This window comes from Arvicola amphibius, chromosome 5 (assembly GCF_903992535.2).
Source record: "Arvicola amphibius chromosome 5, mArvAmp1.2, whole genome shotgun sequence".
Classification (NCBI taxonomy): domain Eukaryota; kingdom Metazoa; phylum Chordata; class Mammalia; order Rodentia; family Cricetidae; genus Arvicola; species Arvicola amphibius.
Window position 1 is genome coordinate 110,263,845 of NC_052051.1, and position 16,674 is coordinate 110,280,518.

Here is a 16,674-nt window from a genome sequence, read left to right on the forward strand (position 1 = left end):
CACTGTAAGTCTAGTATTAAAATTCACGGAGCTGGAGAGAAGGTTCAGCAATTACAAGCACTTGCTGCTCTTCAGAGTACCCGAGGTAGATTCCTAGCACCCACGTCTGGCAGCAACAACTGTTGTCTATTCATCTCTAGGGGTTCTGATGTCCTCTTCTGGCCACCACGGCCACCTGCATACACATAACACATACTCACAGGGAAATACACAAATGCATACATAAAGATAAAAGTGAATCTTTAAACTTTAGAATGCAATGATTGGCCAAAGTTCTTAGGTATTTCTTTAGGTTCTTTCTGCCCATTCTGGCCAGGGATGCAGCAATGCTGCAATGCTCTTTGGCCACTGCATGCATTTGACACACAGAGTTTATTCAATTTACTCTGATTTATTTTGCTTTACTAAGCAAACTCCTGGAGTCCAGATGAAGAGAGGAAGGAGCAATAATATGAGCAAAGGGGTCAAGACCATGATGGGAAAACCCACAGAAATAGCTGACCCGAGTGAGTGACCGAGTGAGTCAGTGTCACTGACTCCAGACTGACAACTGGGGAACCTGCATAGGACCAAACTAGACTCTCTGAATGTGGGTGACAGCTGTGTCACTTAGGCAGTTTATGGGGCCACTGACAGAGGGACCAGTATTTATCCCTACTCCATGAATGGCTTTTGAAGCCCATTTCCTATTGAGGGATACCTTGCTCAGCCTAGATACAGGGGTGAGGGCCTGACTTGTCTCCATGGTCCTGCCTCAGGGTGATGTGACAGATTTTGTTGAGGAGAGACATGGGAGGCCTCACCATCTCTGAGGACTGAATGGGGAACGGGGTGGGAGAAGGCAGGCGGAGGGAGAGGGAACTGGGATTGGTATGTGAAATAATATGATTGTTTTAAAGAATAAATTAAGTTAAAATGAACCTTATTTAGATATAAAAGTAGAAAAGGGAAGGCTTCAGCTGCATACCAGGAAGCTCTTCTGAGACTCTGGACAACCTTTTGGATGGGCACAGATGACACAGAACATACAATAAAAATGTATGCCGTTGACAAAACCGATTTCATAGAGAAGCTAATGTTGTACTCCAAACATTACCAAGCAAGAAGGTTTTTTTCTGAAATATTACCTGTTTTGAATATTACTGCAACTAATATTACTTAACACTCAACTCTTAAAAGGTATCATAATGTGAAATACATGCTAGGTAACACAGTAAAATGTTTGTTCAGAATATGTCTTTACATTAGAAAATGTCTTGTTGAAAATGAAAATATAAAAAGAAGTCAAGGGATTCTGTCATCTGCTGTCGTTTTACACTGATCAGAAATACTGAAAACATTAGGGAGCATTATGGATCACATAGGTCCTAAATATACAATCAGAAAAATGAGCCCAAACTTAGGAATCAAGGACTTAGGTTTTATATGTTTTTTAAAAGAATCATATAAGTAATTACAAATATATTTATTTTTACGTTAGTTAGGAAGTTATTGCTGACCTGGGGTATCAAAAAAGTGTAATCTCTATTGTAAAATTAAGAGATAAACTAGAATGAACAAGCCTATGTATCTAAGTTACAAGTAGGCTAGTAAAGTTGTGCTATCCATGGATTTACTATAAATCCCTACATTTGGGTGCTCAAGTAGTAAAACATGTGGTTCACCGTGAGACAATGGATATGAATTTGCTTCACGGTTGTGACTCTTTTATTATCATCAGTAATACCTTATTTAAAAAAATAATAATCCTTTAGGTTTTCTTCAACATTATCTGTACAAACCCAAATGGGGATTTGCTCTCATCCAGTGCATCTCTCAGCAGGGCGGGCTCCTGCACCCGGGGCGCTCTGGAAACCGTGTTGAATATGGAGCTCTACCTGAGTGAGAACAATGGTGCTGGCTTCTGTTCCTACCACTGCAGATGGTGCTTTTTTACAGGCATGGTTTCAGCCAGGCCAGTGCCAAGGTCACAAGGCCGGTGCCCTGCAGATGGCAACATAGTTTTTCTATGAGCCGCTTTGAAGGAAATCTGTCTGTCTGGGTGTTCTCGCAAAGATTTTATACACAAGAGGAGTAGCTTTTGCAAAAATTTTCCATGAAACTTACAATTTTTCCTCTAAAGAACTTTCACTCCTCGTCTCTGTTCTGTATCCCAGTGACCAAACGGATTCACATCACTTATTGGCCTGTCTCACCACACTGGCTTCATGTACCACATACACACTTAGCGAATCGTTCTTCGTTTGTTAACAGTGAGGGTTTTTTTTTAAAAAATGTCAAATAATGTAAAAAAAAAAAGTATTTTTTACACTAAGCTAGTATTTAAATAGTAGCATCATTTCAACCACGGAGGTTATCTTGCATTGAACAATGGAGGTTTGGGTTCTAATTTGTTTTTATGCATACCTGTATGCATGTGTACCTAGATATATGCTCGGAGTCCGTGGCGGTCTCACTGTGGAATTAGATGCCCTGCAGCTGGAGTTACAGACATTTGTGTTGCCATGTGGATGCTGAGAATTGAACCTGGTTTCCCTGCGAGGACTCTTTAACAGAAAGACAGCCATCTCTCTGGTCCCCAATGGAGACTTTAAAATAAAACACATCATTTGTCATCTTCTCTTGACATTATATAGATAAATTTGTCCCCAAATTAGATCACTAGCTTCCTCTGAAGAGACATTTTGCTTGCTTTTTGTAGGCTCCTCCAATGTTTAACAAGAAGCCCAACACATAAAACCTAGATGATAGATATTCATTACATATAAATTAAGAGACCTTTGACTCTCTGGTTGTATGGAGAGTTTTTTTTTTTTTTAAAAAATATAGATTATACACTTTTTTCTATTTTAGAAGTTTTGAGAATATAATATAAGCTGTTTCTTTTCTTCCCTCCCAACACAGTATTTTAGAGATGGGTTTATGCAAACTTCAACTCCTACCTGTCTCGTTTGCTAGTATTCTTTGACCTACATTGCTTTCCTCCCTTCAATGAGTGTCATTAGTAACATCCTGGACAAAATGACACACTGTAGACAGAGAGTAAGAAAGCAGAGTTCCCAGTACACACGAGTCTGTCAGACTAATTCACCAAGGAAGCAATTGCCACACATCAGGTTTCACTATGGATTTACAAGAACTTTATGGAAAAGCAGTATATGTTACTACTTTATAATGTCTATGAGTTATTGTTAAACAACCATAATATGAGTATTAAACCTACTTTTGCAAGAATTGTTATAAATTAATAATATTTGATGATTTATTAATTAGTCTGGGACATAGGATAAAGCAAAGAAAGCAACATTTCAGTATTTTAGACAAGCAAATAAAAGAGGAAACAAATAACAAAACAATCATTAATGGAGGCTTCTGTATCTGGCAACATCCAGTTTTCAGGAGATTCAGGTCCTGCCCCAGCCGGACACTCCAGTTCTCTCAAAGCTGATCAAAGGAGATGGCGCCTTACCCATGCTTGGTCCTGTTAGAGTCACATGTCTCTTACATATAGATTTATGCATTGAATACAAACAAAACAATGAGAAAATTGTCTGATATTAGTATAGAGATGTTTGAGTCTGAGCTTCTGTATTTGGCTCTCTGCAGACAGATCTGCGTTTCCATGTGCCAGCATTTTCCACTAGAGCACAGATAAGCTTGAGCTGGTGTTGGTTACTTGCACTTGGAAGAATTTTGCTCAACACATACTCTGTCAAAATTGGGAAAAGCAGCTCTAATTCAGTCTCCAGGGGAGACTGGTAAGGCAGTCTCTAAACGTTTTGAGTAGCTGAACATTAGATGGATGCAATAAAATGTGTCTTTTCTTTGTCTTTCACAGAGAAAGCCCTAGAGCCTGTCAATATGACACACAGTTGCTGAAGTCAGTTTCTTGCCAGCTTGTTTGTCTCTGCTCCCAATGAATCTGCCCTCCCATGTTATTGCCTGTATTAGCTGGCAGTTATGAAGATTGACAGATCATATCATCCCTGTCCCTCTCTAGATAGAATTTATAACTGACACTTCATTTTTGTGTGGGATATTCATACATAACATTAATAAGGTTTCTGAGTCGCCAGCTGCCATCCATCCAATGTAAAAAGAACACATTTTTGTTTTGTAGCTATTAATGGCTGTCCTGGTTAGTTCTTGTTGTCAGCTAGACACAAATTCAAGTCACCAAAGCAGAAGGAACTTCAACTGAAGAACTGCCTCAATAAGATTGGCCTGTAGCCATGTCTGTAAGAGATTATCTTGACCGATGATTGCTGTGGGAAGGCTCAGTCCAATGTGGGCAACGTCTTTCCTAGTCAGGTAAATTTGGGCTTTAGAAGTGAGCTAGTTGAGGGTGAGCCAGTAAATGAGCTGGTGTTCTTCTATGGTTTCTTCTCTTTTTGGTTTAGTTCATACCATGACTTTTTTAAGTGATGGATTATCACCTGGAAGTATAACTTAGCCATTCCCCCCCCCCCCCAAGTTGCTTTTGGTCAGAGTATTATAGCACAGAAAACACAATAGTAGCAGATAATAGCTTAAATTTCTTCGGCATGGATATGTAAAAATACTGAGTCTTCTAAATGATTTCACAAATAACAACAATTTCCGTGGTTATGAAGCTTTAGCTTAACTCTGTAATTGTATTTTATTATATGTGATAGTGAATTTTTTACTGGGCTGGGAATGTTTTTAATTTTTTATTGGTGTGAAAATTATGGGGTTTTGTTATGTATAGCATTGAGTTTCAGCTTTGTTCTTCTTGTCCTTTTTCTGCTCCTGCTCCCTTCAACCTTGATCTCTTTATTTGTCTCAAATATAGTTCCCCTTCTGCTTTCATGTTATTTGATCCTGTGAGCCTCCCTCCCTCCCTCCCTCCCTCTTTCCCTCCCTCCCTCTCTCCCCTGTATCTCTGTCTCTCTGAATCTCTCTGTCTCTCTCTCTCTTTCTCTCCATGTGTCTGGATTCTGTAGCTGAGAGAAAACATAATGTTTTTCTGATGAAGTTGTCTTGTTTCACTTGTCATGACGATCTCTAGTTATAGATAAGTTCTTTACAATTTCCTTATGAATATTTTTCTTTATCACAAAATTAAAGGTATTTATACATAGTGACTCTTTAATGAAAAAGCTATAGAGTTTGGCAAACTATTTTTGACAGGAAAAATATAAATATATACATATTATGTGTTGCAGCCAAGAAAAATAGCATATAAAATTTGTGAAATTCCTCCGAATAGTCTTTATTTTCAAAGAATTTAACATTGTAGTTTAGTATTTTCATTGAGAAAAAATATTTATCAGATAAACATTATTCTTTGTCTTGAGTCATACCGTGTTAACTACACCTGAAGCCCACCCTTTCCTCCTCCGAACAGTGACTTAGAGAGTAGACTTCTGTATCTTCTGCAGTGTCTTAGCTCCGCTCACAGTTTGCCTGTGAATGGAGCATAGATTTCTTCACACTCACATGTAAAGATGTGTACCCTCCTGGATCTTGAGACATCTCAAATGACAGGAACGCTAGCTAGCATGAGCACATGATCAGTGAATGGTACATTGAAGATGTGTTGTGGGGTACACATGTGTGCACAGGTGCATGTGCACGTGTGTGTGTGTGTGTGTGTGTGTGTGTGTGTGTGAGTGTGTAGAGGCGAGAAGACAATGTAAGGTGTCCTGGCTCCAGTGCCACCCATCTTTTTAAAGAGTCTTTGACTGGCCTGAACCTACCATTGAGGCTCAGCTGACTGGCTTACAACCCCAATGATCCATTTGTCTCTGCCTTCCCAGAGCTGGGTTTATAAACGTGCACCACAGACTACCCTTAAAGTTTTCTGTTTGCACATGACTTTCAGAGTGTCCAAACTCTCATTTCCTGAACATTAGATGGGGAGCATCTCGCATTTTGCAGATGAGGAATTCAGTGGACATTGTCCCCAATATGTCACGTGTTGAAACTATGCAGTGTTTCTCAACCTTCCTAATGCCGCAGCCCTTTAATACAGTTCCCATGTTGTGGTGACCCCCAAACAACCAAACAATTATTTTCATTGCTACTTCACAACTGTAATTTCGCTATGGTTATGAACTGTAATGTAATATCTAATATACAGGGTATTTAAAATGTGACCCTCAAAGGGGTCACAACCCATAGGTTGAGAATCGCTGTACTAGGGTTTCTTAGACATCACCAATAGAAACTAACTCTGGATCACAAGAAGAAAGAGAATTTAGTGGCTCATAGAATTATAAGGCTCAAAGAATAAATGAATCTATATAACAATACAGGAGCTAGGGGATATGGGCAGTTCTTTTCATCTCTGTAATTTTTCCCTATGTTGACATACAGTATAGAAACTAGACAATGGTAGCAGTGACGTCTGCTCCTTTTTGCTCTCATAATTCAAAATATGAAAGGAATTTTATCGATTATTTGCACACAACTTCTGGCGAGGACACCGTAGGATGACTTGGTTCTGCCAGAAACCCTTTTTGTGGTCTTCCTTCCACGGGACAGTACCTGTGGGTGAGGTTGAGTTGTGTGGCCACTCTGTGTGAAGAAGGCAAGTGAAGCGATTGGCAGTTCTGTGAGGTTGGGTGAGACGTCTGGCAATGAAAGTAAGAAGTGTAGGGACAAGCTGAGATCGACTTGTGCTAGTGGTAATGGTGGTTATGATGTTTGATAGGAAATGGGGTAGATAACGTGGAAAATGTATTGTAGATCGGGTGCTCTGTTACTGGATCTACTGGAGGGAGAGACAGACAGACAGAGACACAGAGATGAGAAAGACAAACAGAGACAGAGAGACAGCACACCTCTCTGATCATTTTATTTGCTGCCTTGGCTAACAATGTGTCTCATCTCTGGCACAGTCAAAATTTTTATAAGTTGGAGTCCTTTTCGGTTCATGACTTCTCTTTTAATGCCTTTTAGGTGGACAAAAAGATTGTCAGAACTGAGATAGGAGTTCTGCTGCGCCTCTCACACCCGAACATCGTAAGTGGCTTTTAGCTTACAATTTCAAGTCATTTCTAAGGCTGTAGAATGGGACCGTTGTTATGGGGAGGAGGGATTCTTCCTCTCTGTCAGACAGTATGACCTAGCTCAAGGCTGTACCTCACACATCCACTCAGTTTTGGACTAGATGGACTAACAATGCATAGCACGCCTCCTTTCACGCATGAAAGGAGAAAAATTGGAGAGTTTTATTTTGCTCTGGTGAAAAACTGGCTTTCTCCCTCTTTTGTTTGCTTATCTCTTTAATATGCCGCTCCCGATAAGGCCCAAGAAGGAGAAGGCATTGCTTTCCAAAGTCATTTCCGCCTTTGAGAGAGTATCTGCTTCAGAAATAATGCAAAGATGCAAATAAATGATGTGCCTGAATGGGAGGACTGAGTGGTTCCCAGACACTCCGCTGTGCTCTGTGTTCAGACGACACAGAAAAAATGCTCAGTGCAAAGCTTTCCGGATCAGCGGAGTGAAAAAGAACAAGATCATTTTCGCAGCAGCAACTTGATTTTACAAAATGAAGCCATCTACCTATGTTTTTAGCCTATTTGTATGAGAAAGTTATGTCTGGGCTGATGACCTGTAATGCTTAAAGCAAAGTGCGTACAACTTGATATATGAATTAAAGGGACACTTCGCTACACAGCATTAATGGGTAAGAAGGTGGACCGTAGGTCACAATTCAGGACCCCGGCTTCACACGTCCCTGTGTTTGTCATTTTCTATGCCTCGGTGCGTTGACTTCTCACTTGTCCTCACAGCCCCATAATGACAGCTTCACATTTTTATAAGTTCCCTGGTTGATATTTAAGGAGAAAATTGGAAGAGCCTCATCAGCTGAGGGCTCTCTGAAGCTTCTGCAGCGGGGCTCTTGTCAAACGTCGCTGGCCAGAGCTTCCTACAGGTGCTTTGCCATTCTGTGCAGGCTTGCTGATCAGAGAACAGGGCCGTCCCAAGTGGCTTAGGCCATTGTTGTCCACAGTGTGGGACAGCACTAGAGTTCAGTGTGCAGTGAAGTCCTGGGTGACTTGGAGTGAGCAGTTCTCAAGCATGACATACTCAACCATCACATTCACGTTATCCGTGCCTCTTCTGCCTCCTCTTTCTAAAGAAATCACTGTGCAGCATTCTTCACGTGGAGGTCAGCGCTGGCCTCCAGATCCCCCAATGTCTGGAGGAAGGTCCACTTTTGGTTGGTTTATCTGAATCTCTACCACCTCTCTTTCCAACAACCCATCACAGACAAGCGGCTCTAACTGCTCAAGAGTGTTTTCCATACAGACCTGACTCAGCCTCTTTTGCCACACCCTAAGTTCAAATCCATTGTTTCCAGGAGAAAGCATTTCTTCTCTTTAGCATCCATGATGCTTCCAAACAGTTTCGTAAAGTTGGATCTTGTTTTTGAGTCTAGAAAAAAAAAAAACCCTGCAACATTTGAGTAAATTTTGGAAATGTTTTTAAAGGATTTTTTTTTTCAAAATGAAAAAAAATGTCATAATTGAATGGGACTTTTGAAAAACCTGAGGTCACTGACAAAGCCAGCAGCTGAGAAAGAGAGGGGCCTTATGGCCTCATGAGAGTCTTCCTAATGGGAGCATGGGGGACTTTCACTGACCTGACCCTGCCCATGGCTGATGCAAGCTATTGCTTTGTCCATAATTTTATTCAACTTTAAGGAAGATAGGGATGAGCAGTTGTTGATGTTCTTTCTTGATGTATGTGTTTTCCTCAGATAAAACTTAAGGAAATATTTGAAACCCCCATGGAAATCAGCCTGGTCCTTGAGCTCGTCACGGGAGGAGAACTGTTTGACAGGTGAGTTGGGTCTAGCAGGTAAACAACAAAAATGTTTGCTCAATGTCACCAAAAAATACTGGAAAGGAAAAAAATCTCCTAAAAATTTTCATAATAAAAGAATTATGTGAATTGATATATTTTCTTAAACTAAATCTTGAAAAGAATGTGGAAGCGAGATGAACGGTGTTTGGTAAGACATACAGGTAAGTAATTTTAAAAAGAAGTGCTGTAATATCTATTTATCTTCACAAACTATTATGTTAAAAAAGTAAAATTTTCTAAAATCACATTCTATTTTAGTTAAATAGTAATATTTTTGAGATTATTTTATGAGAACATACTTTAAATGGTGTTCTCATTATAACCCAAACACTCATGAAGTCAGTATTCTCTAAGTGATTATCTTTAACCTGCCCTCTTCAGTATGTAAGTCTTTGTAAACAGGTCCATGTTGCAAGGTAAAGCACGGTATGCTCTGGCCTGTGGTTGCCAGTTTGAGGGATTTGCTTGCAGCTCATCACTCAAAGATGCTTGAGAATGGGAGACAAGAGGATACCCCAAAATCTGGAAGAGCAGTTATGGGTCAAAACAGCTCTAGGCTTCCATACCTGTCCCTTCTCCCTGCCCACTCAGGAGACTTATGGGTGGGTCAGGGGGATCGTGTGCTGTGTTCATCAGGGTGTTCAACAAAGAATGAGAGTGAAGATAGCAATCTGAAGCCATATTCATCATTTATAGAAAGGACGAGAAACTGACATAAGGGTCTTGGTAAAGAATCAGGTGTGAGAGATAACTGGGTAAGGGAAGCCAGAAGACTGAGCCTGGATCCTGTCAGAAATGCTGTCAGTCTTTCCCGAATGACCAAGCAACTGTAACAGTGAGCGGACTGAGAGAAGAAAGCATCAAAAGGGATCAGCTTTGCTTGTAGAAAGAGGAACACTAATCCTGAATCCCACAGTGGTCTTGGATGTTTGTGTTGATCTCAGGTTTACATATTGAAACCCTAACTCCAAAGTCAGTGGATCAGAGGTAGCCCATCTGGGAGGAGATGAGTCCTGAGGGAGCCTCTATGGGTGGCATTGGTGGCCTTATGAGAGAAGCCCAAAGGGAGTGCCCACTCCTCCTCCAGGAGACAGTGAAAGGGCTGTGTCTCTAATAAAGCCACCCTCAGAAAGAATCAATCTGCCAGTGTCCTGGTCACGCACATCCTAACCTCTAGATCAATGAAAAGTAAATGTCTATTGATTATAAGACTTAAACAGTTGATCACTCTGTAACAGCCAGAATAACTGAGCAAGACAAGTGAGTAGACTTTAGAACTGTGACTTTTTGACTATTTTAATAATAAGTAAGGGTGTGGGCGTGTGTGTGCCTGGTGGTGGTTGACGACAGACTCGCAGTTCCGAATCTGTCTCTGCCCCACAGAGTAAGCTAATCCGAGAACTGTGCTTAGTCTCCGTGAGCTTTGAAGCACATTTGAAGCTGTCCTGCCCTTCTTAGGATGTATCTTATTCTGAAGTCATCTTGTTCCCATGTGCTTAGACAGCCTTTCTCTGGGGTGTTACCAGTATGTATTTATAATGGCTCCTTTAGTAACACCACTTTAACTGAGATTTTTTATGATACGGCTTTCGTCCGGGTACAGTAATATATTTATAGTTAAGATCCTACTGGCTGTGGAGCCGTGAGAGCTCTCTAAGGAGATCTTGCTTATTTCTCAGCTAATTATGGTCTATTAGATAGAAATCTCGTGCTCTTTAGTTATAAATAGCCGCAGACAAGAGCCCCACTTGGAAGTTACCTCTTACCAGCCTGCCACTTCTCTTCGTTTGACTTCATTGTAATCCAGCGCCTCTCCTTCCCTTTGTGTGAAGCTTCTGTGAGAGAATTTGCGATGAAATTTAATTCAGCTCTAGGAAAAAAAATAGTAAGAATGACAATGCTGTTGATAAATTCCATTTGTAGGAATAAATGAAGTGCTCCTGTTTCCTAGATGACTGACAGAGAGCCAATAAAGTACCCACCACCGTGCATGGTCCCAGTGACTTTAAGACATGTTTTGCCTTGAGTGTTGTTCACATTACCGGCATGGCTGACATCACCAGGCTTCTCCATTATGCTCTTAACTCGCAGTGATTCTTACATTTTATCAAATTGAAGTCAATTCTGCATTTTTAGTTAATCTACTACCTTTTCTTGAGAGCTAAGAAAATCCTAATATTGTTTGTTTCTGTGACCTTAGGCCACTCTAATTTATTGAGTGGCAATGGTGAGAATTCATTCCTGGTCTGGTGGTGGTGCTAATGGTAACTAGTTAATGAAGCCAGAGCGATAGGTGGAGGGATAATTGCATTAGTCCATTAGAGTCAAGGTGGTTGTGTTTAGTAGTAAAAGATCTGTTCTGTGGTACCTATAAAAGATTAAACAGTCAAAGTCTGGTAGTATCTGTATTTCATGTTGAATTTACATAAAAATACACAGGATAAATGGTGTAGGATTTTAAAAGAAAATCATGCCTTTTCTGTCTTAGAAAAGTCACATAACCTGCATATATGCATTTTATATGGAAATCCACTTATTTCTGACATAGCAGGAAAGAGAATGGTCCCAGAGTTCAGTTCTTCTCAATCCTATCTCAGCTCTTAAAACCTTAGCATCTGTCTCAGTAGCTTCCTAATAAAGCAAACTCTGGAGCTTCCAGGTAAGTTTTCCATTTTTCTCTCCCAGGAAATGATTGTATCTTACCTCACAGCCAACCCGGCAGAATCTCCAGACTTCTAATTAAACATTTTTTTTTCTTCACTTTGTCTTAAAACTTGAAATACCTGAATTCCTTGTATATCCCTTTGTCCTAGCTTATTTTTTAGAAGGTTTTGCTTACCAATGCCAAACACTTTATAGAGAGATTTTTAGAATATAAAGCTTTGACCTCTTAGAGAGCAGGTTTTCTTTAGTTTTGACGTTAAAAAAAAGAAGCTTAGTGTGAGCAGGCACGGGGCTACTGGGCTGATTCAATGGTGCCTCCTGAAGGCCCTTCTGTTTTATGCCAGGGAACCACAGATTCTTAAAGGTCTACTTATTGACAGTACAGGATCAGTATTTAGAGTACAGTTAGAGAGTGCATTGGTTTAGGAAAATGGTAGTAGAAGGTTTTCCTCTTGGGTCTGTGTCCTCTCCAGCCACCAGAAGTTAGGTAAGTCTGTTTGATTTATCTTGTTTCATTTGCTTGCCTGGAGCCTGCCTAACCACCATTGCTGACCACAGACATTCCGATGAATACTAGTGTGTTGTGTTTTCCTCTTATGAAAACTTAACTTTCAGGGGAAAGCAGAATGAAAAGGAGTCCTGTTTGCCGTGTAGATATCTCCATATCAAATTACTAAAGATGTTTTTGGTTGCGAACCTAGCCTTTAATGGCCGAGTCATCTCTCTATAATTACTAAGATAAATGGTCTTGAATTCAGCAGCCATACGTTCTTTCAGAGGGCTTGGTTTCTGTGTGTCAATTCGCAGTCTTTCTTAAGAAATTCAGTCTCACACCATGGCAAGAGAAGGAACTACAGTTGATTTTCCATGTAGAAAATTCAAGTAAATCACTCTGGGCTGGTCTTGCATAAAGCCGTCTTGAGCCCGTTCACTCTTCAGGCTTTGTGGGCCTTTTTCTTTTTCCAGGGACATGAGCTAAAGAAAATATTAGTGTGTTTCAAACCAGAGCTTGAATTTTATGTCTCTGACTCTGAATTTATTTTTCTGTCCTTTCTCTAACTTAAAAGGCCCTTTTAGTAATTACAAAGGGTCCATAACCAAGGGAAAGTGTGACTATATTCCATGCACTTAGTCTGTGAATTGCATCAATTACCTGGTCAAGACTAGTGGATCCATCTACTTAATATTTTAAGACTTTTAACCGATACAGCTGAGACTAACTGAATTTTCAGGAAACTGTCACTAACAAAAATTCCATAAGTAAGGACTACTTCTTACCCTGTTTCTTCAGGGTGGTGTCATGGTTGATAATGGCATTAACCAAATTCAGGAAAGTCTGTACTATGAAAATTGTGCTAAAATTCATCATGAATTTAATCCTCTGAAGTGAAGATCCACTGTATCTGATTGTCCATAAATGATAATTAGCCACCGGATCCTGGCCACCCAGAGGGCAGTCTGCATAGCATTTCACCAGGATGGTTCATTTGCTCCTCAAAGCAACACATACACAGAGTAGGTCTCCTTATATACATTTTACAGAACAAATAACTGGGGATCGTAGAAACCCATTCACTTCTGTTGAATCACCTGCTTCAGAAATCTGTAACAAAGAAGATTGGACTCAAGCCTGCCGTCTCCCAATCCTAGTGATTATTCTCTCATGTCTGCTCTACTGTGTCATGCTCCTTCTATGTGAGCCAGGGTCAGTAGTCCTACTCCAAAATAGAACCTCAGATCAGTTTTATAACATTATTTCTGCCTCCAGCTCTTTTTCTGTGGCTATGATAAAGTACAAAAAGGGGCTTATTCTGCTACAGTTGAAGGGTAGAGTAAATCGGGGCAGGACGGTCCAGGCAGCAAGAGCCTGAAACAGCTCTTCCTGTCAGATTGTGTCTGCAGTCAAGGGGCAGAGGGTGGGTGCTGCTGTGTGGTCCTCTCCATATACACATTTCAGGATCTCAGCCAGGAATGATGCCACCAACAGTGGCTGCATATTCCCATTTCATTGAATTTTATCAAGATAATCCTACATGCATGCCCAGAGGTCTGTCTCCCAGGGCAGTCCAGATTCTATCAAGGTGACAATTGTTATGAAGCATCATATTGTCCTACTGGAATGTTAGGTTAATCAGAGAATTAATAGGCATATACTTGTTTTAGATATAGATGTTTCAAATATGTCTCATTATGTGGTTTTATGGTTATATGTGGAGCAAACATGTATTCTGATTCAGGGCAAATATATAGTGTGCTTTTTGTACGAACTTGGGTGTAGAGGAAAGAATGGAGGTGAGGTAGGTACATGGAATAAACAAGAGTTGTTTATTATATTAATATGAAGCCCTGGTAACATATTAATTTTCTAATGGAAAGAAACCTATGGGAAACAGATGAGATCCTTGTTACACAAGTCCTTCCAGGGAAATCTCTAGGGATTGTCCGGGGAGTCTACGAGAGTCGTTTAGGGTGAGAAACGCTATCTTCCTCACAAGCAGAGAGAATGACAAAGGATGCGGAAAATCAGTTGCCCAAGGTTAGACAACTTTGGAAAAGGGTAAAGATGGAGGGATTCCTGATCTGACAGATACAATTCTGCCTTACTTCTAAATTAGCCTTTTGTTCTTTCATGGATGCTGGTAAGCAATCTGAGCCTCCCGGGCTGGAGAAAGAAAGGGGAATTTTGTTCTCACAGCACAGAAATGGCATGGGTATTTTCAGCAAGTTTAGTAGGTTTCCCTTTGTTCTTCCTTGGGGGCAATACAGCAGCTCCTGGCAGATGCCTGCATAGAAAGTGTGGCATTTTACCAGAGAGAAGCAGCACAGATGCTGTCAGCTGTTGACTGAAGGAGAGAAGAATGTACAACCAGTAACATCTAGGCATGAGAAACTCAGTAAAACACAGACAGACCTCAGTTACTCTGCCAAGAAGAAAGCAACCGTGGAAGGCTTCAAGGGTAGAATTTCCACTATGTGGGATTTCCAAGAGGGCCAGATGTTTCCAGACACCGAGCAGTGCAGTGGCTCGCCGGGCCTGGTACGGGAGCAGACTGGATCATCAGCAGTTCAGACAGCTCACACTTGGCAGATTCTTCTCCCGGTGCTGTTAGAGATGTGGTCCTTCTCTCCTGACAGCGTATAATGAGAATGGAGAAGAGCACTCGGAGACAGAAATAGTGACAGGCAAAGGGGAATAGACAAGGGCCAGAACAAAAGTGTCTGTGGAGAACTGAGTGACCACTGAGGCTGAATCCCCTTATTTGTAGACTTGGGTCAATGGCATTCTTTCCAGTGTTCCAGAAGGGTCTTGACATCCTCTGTCTCTCTGAGCTCTTACCCGCCTCCTCCGTTATGTGTTTCCTGTAACATGAAGGGGCCAGGCCTGCTTGTTTGGGTTTCTATCCGACCCAGTACCCCACAACTGTTTAGCCCCAAAGAAAATCACACAAAGATCTCTATAAGTTATAAAGCTGATTGGCCCATTAGCTCTAACCTCTCACTGGCTAACTCTCACATCTTGATTAACCCATTTTTCTGATCTATGTTAGCCATGTAGCTCAGTATCTTTTTTCAGTGGTGCAGATTACATCCTGCTGCTTCGGTGGTCTGGGCAAGAGTGGGAGGAATCAACTTCCTCCTTCCCAGAATTCTCCTGTTCTCATTACATCATTTCTACTTTCTGTCTGGTTTTCCTGCCTATACTTTCTGCCTGGCCAATCAGCATTTGTTTAAAACATGATGGACAGATTATAGACAATTCTCCCGCACCAGTCTCCCTCTTGATCCTTTTCCTGAGTCTTCTTCCTTCCCCCACCTCTCAAGTCCTGCCTTTGCCTTAAACATCTTACGTCCCCTTTAGGTGACTTTAGCACACACCTGCAACCCAAGCCACACTGGTGACCAGCTGAGCTGTGGAGACAAGAAGCAAAAACTGACAGTCGGTGGTAGAATTTTCCTAGAGGTTCCACCGGCATCACTAATACACTGTGTGCTGAGAGGAACGCTGTGTTCTTCCCTCAATTCTCCCTTGTCTCCCGTTGGCCCCAGCCTTTGTGAACTAGCTCACCACTAAGTTAGTTGGCACTGATTTTGCCTAGCAGATCTGAAATACATCCACATCCCCTTTGTGTTTCCATTGCTTCTGCCCTTTGCTGCCTTACCATTTTCTTTTCCATAGCAAAGGACTCCTCCCTGGTGATAATCCATCCCCTTCTTTCTGAAGCATGAATTTAATCAGGGAAGCCCAAAAACTACTCAACAGTTTTCGCCCAAGCAAACCGATTTCCAAATGTGTCCAACGTATTCCCTTACAACCCTGCATCTCCCCACCCTGCTGGCTTCGTCACCAGCTTTGTTTCCATCACACATTTCCTCCAAGCTCCAGGGACCCAAAGCTAGAAAAATGCGAGGAAAACTCACTTGGATTCTGATATTTTTAATACCGCCATCAGCTTCCAAACACTGATCAGTGCAGGCACAGTATAAAGGCATTAGAGGAAAACTGGTTCTCGTACGTGGAACTAGGGAGCAGCTGGAAGAGAGTGGGCGCAAGGACCTTCCTGGGCAGAGTGATCCCCAAACGCACCATGCAGTGGGGATAGGGGTGTAATTTGTTTCTCAGTCTCCGTTTCAATGTTAAGCAAGGCAGAAAACAAGCCCTGGTGAGATATTTGTCAAGTGAATGGTTAAATAAACAGTGTACTCTCCAGCAATTTATAAGGAGTCGCTGGGCCAGACTTCTCATTTCTAGCATGAAAGAATTGAACTAGAAATCCCTTGGGCCCATTCCCAGCTCTGCAATTTGATTTGCCCTCCTCTTCCTCCTAGACTGCAGCTCCCCAGCCAGTACCCACATTGATTCACAACCTGCCCTCCTCCCTGCAGCTCCCACGTAGCGGGTGCTAGTGGTATCTTTGCAAGTGCTTTTTAATGCATGAGTTTAACAGCTTCTGGTTCTTAAAGAAAGCATATAAATGAAGATGCCATCAATGAAAGGTGCAAAAGCAGTCAAAGAAGCTTATGAAGGAAAAATACAATTACATTGGGGCACAGAAGTATTCGCTTTAATAGAATTTTGTGTGTAACAGCACAGTGCTGTAGTTATCCTGAAACTCGTGTTATGTTGGAGCTTTTATCTTCTGACATTCAGCCCTTTGCTACACATTTTCATTA

The 16,674-nt window shown here is 41.3% G+C and overlaps 1 protein-coding gene across 1 annotated transcript in view; it reads left to right on the top strand.

Annotated features, from left to right (window-relative positions):
* Positions 1 to 16,674, top strand: part of Camk4 (calcium/calmodulin dependent protein kinase IV) — a 224,219-nt gene that overhangs the window by 139,823 nt on the left and 67,722 nt on the right. The window contains exons 3-4 of the mRNA XM_038330633.1: positions 6,925 to 6,987; positions 8,732 to 8,814. Coding sequence (XP_038186561.1) covers positions 6,925 to 6,987; positions 8,732 to 8,814 — 146 coding nt within the window. The remainder of the gene's footprint in view (positions 1 to 6,924; positions 6,988 to 8,731; positions 8,815 to 16,674) is intronic.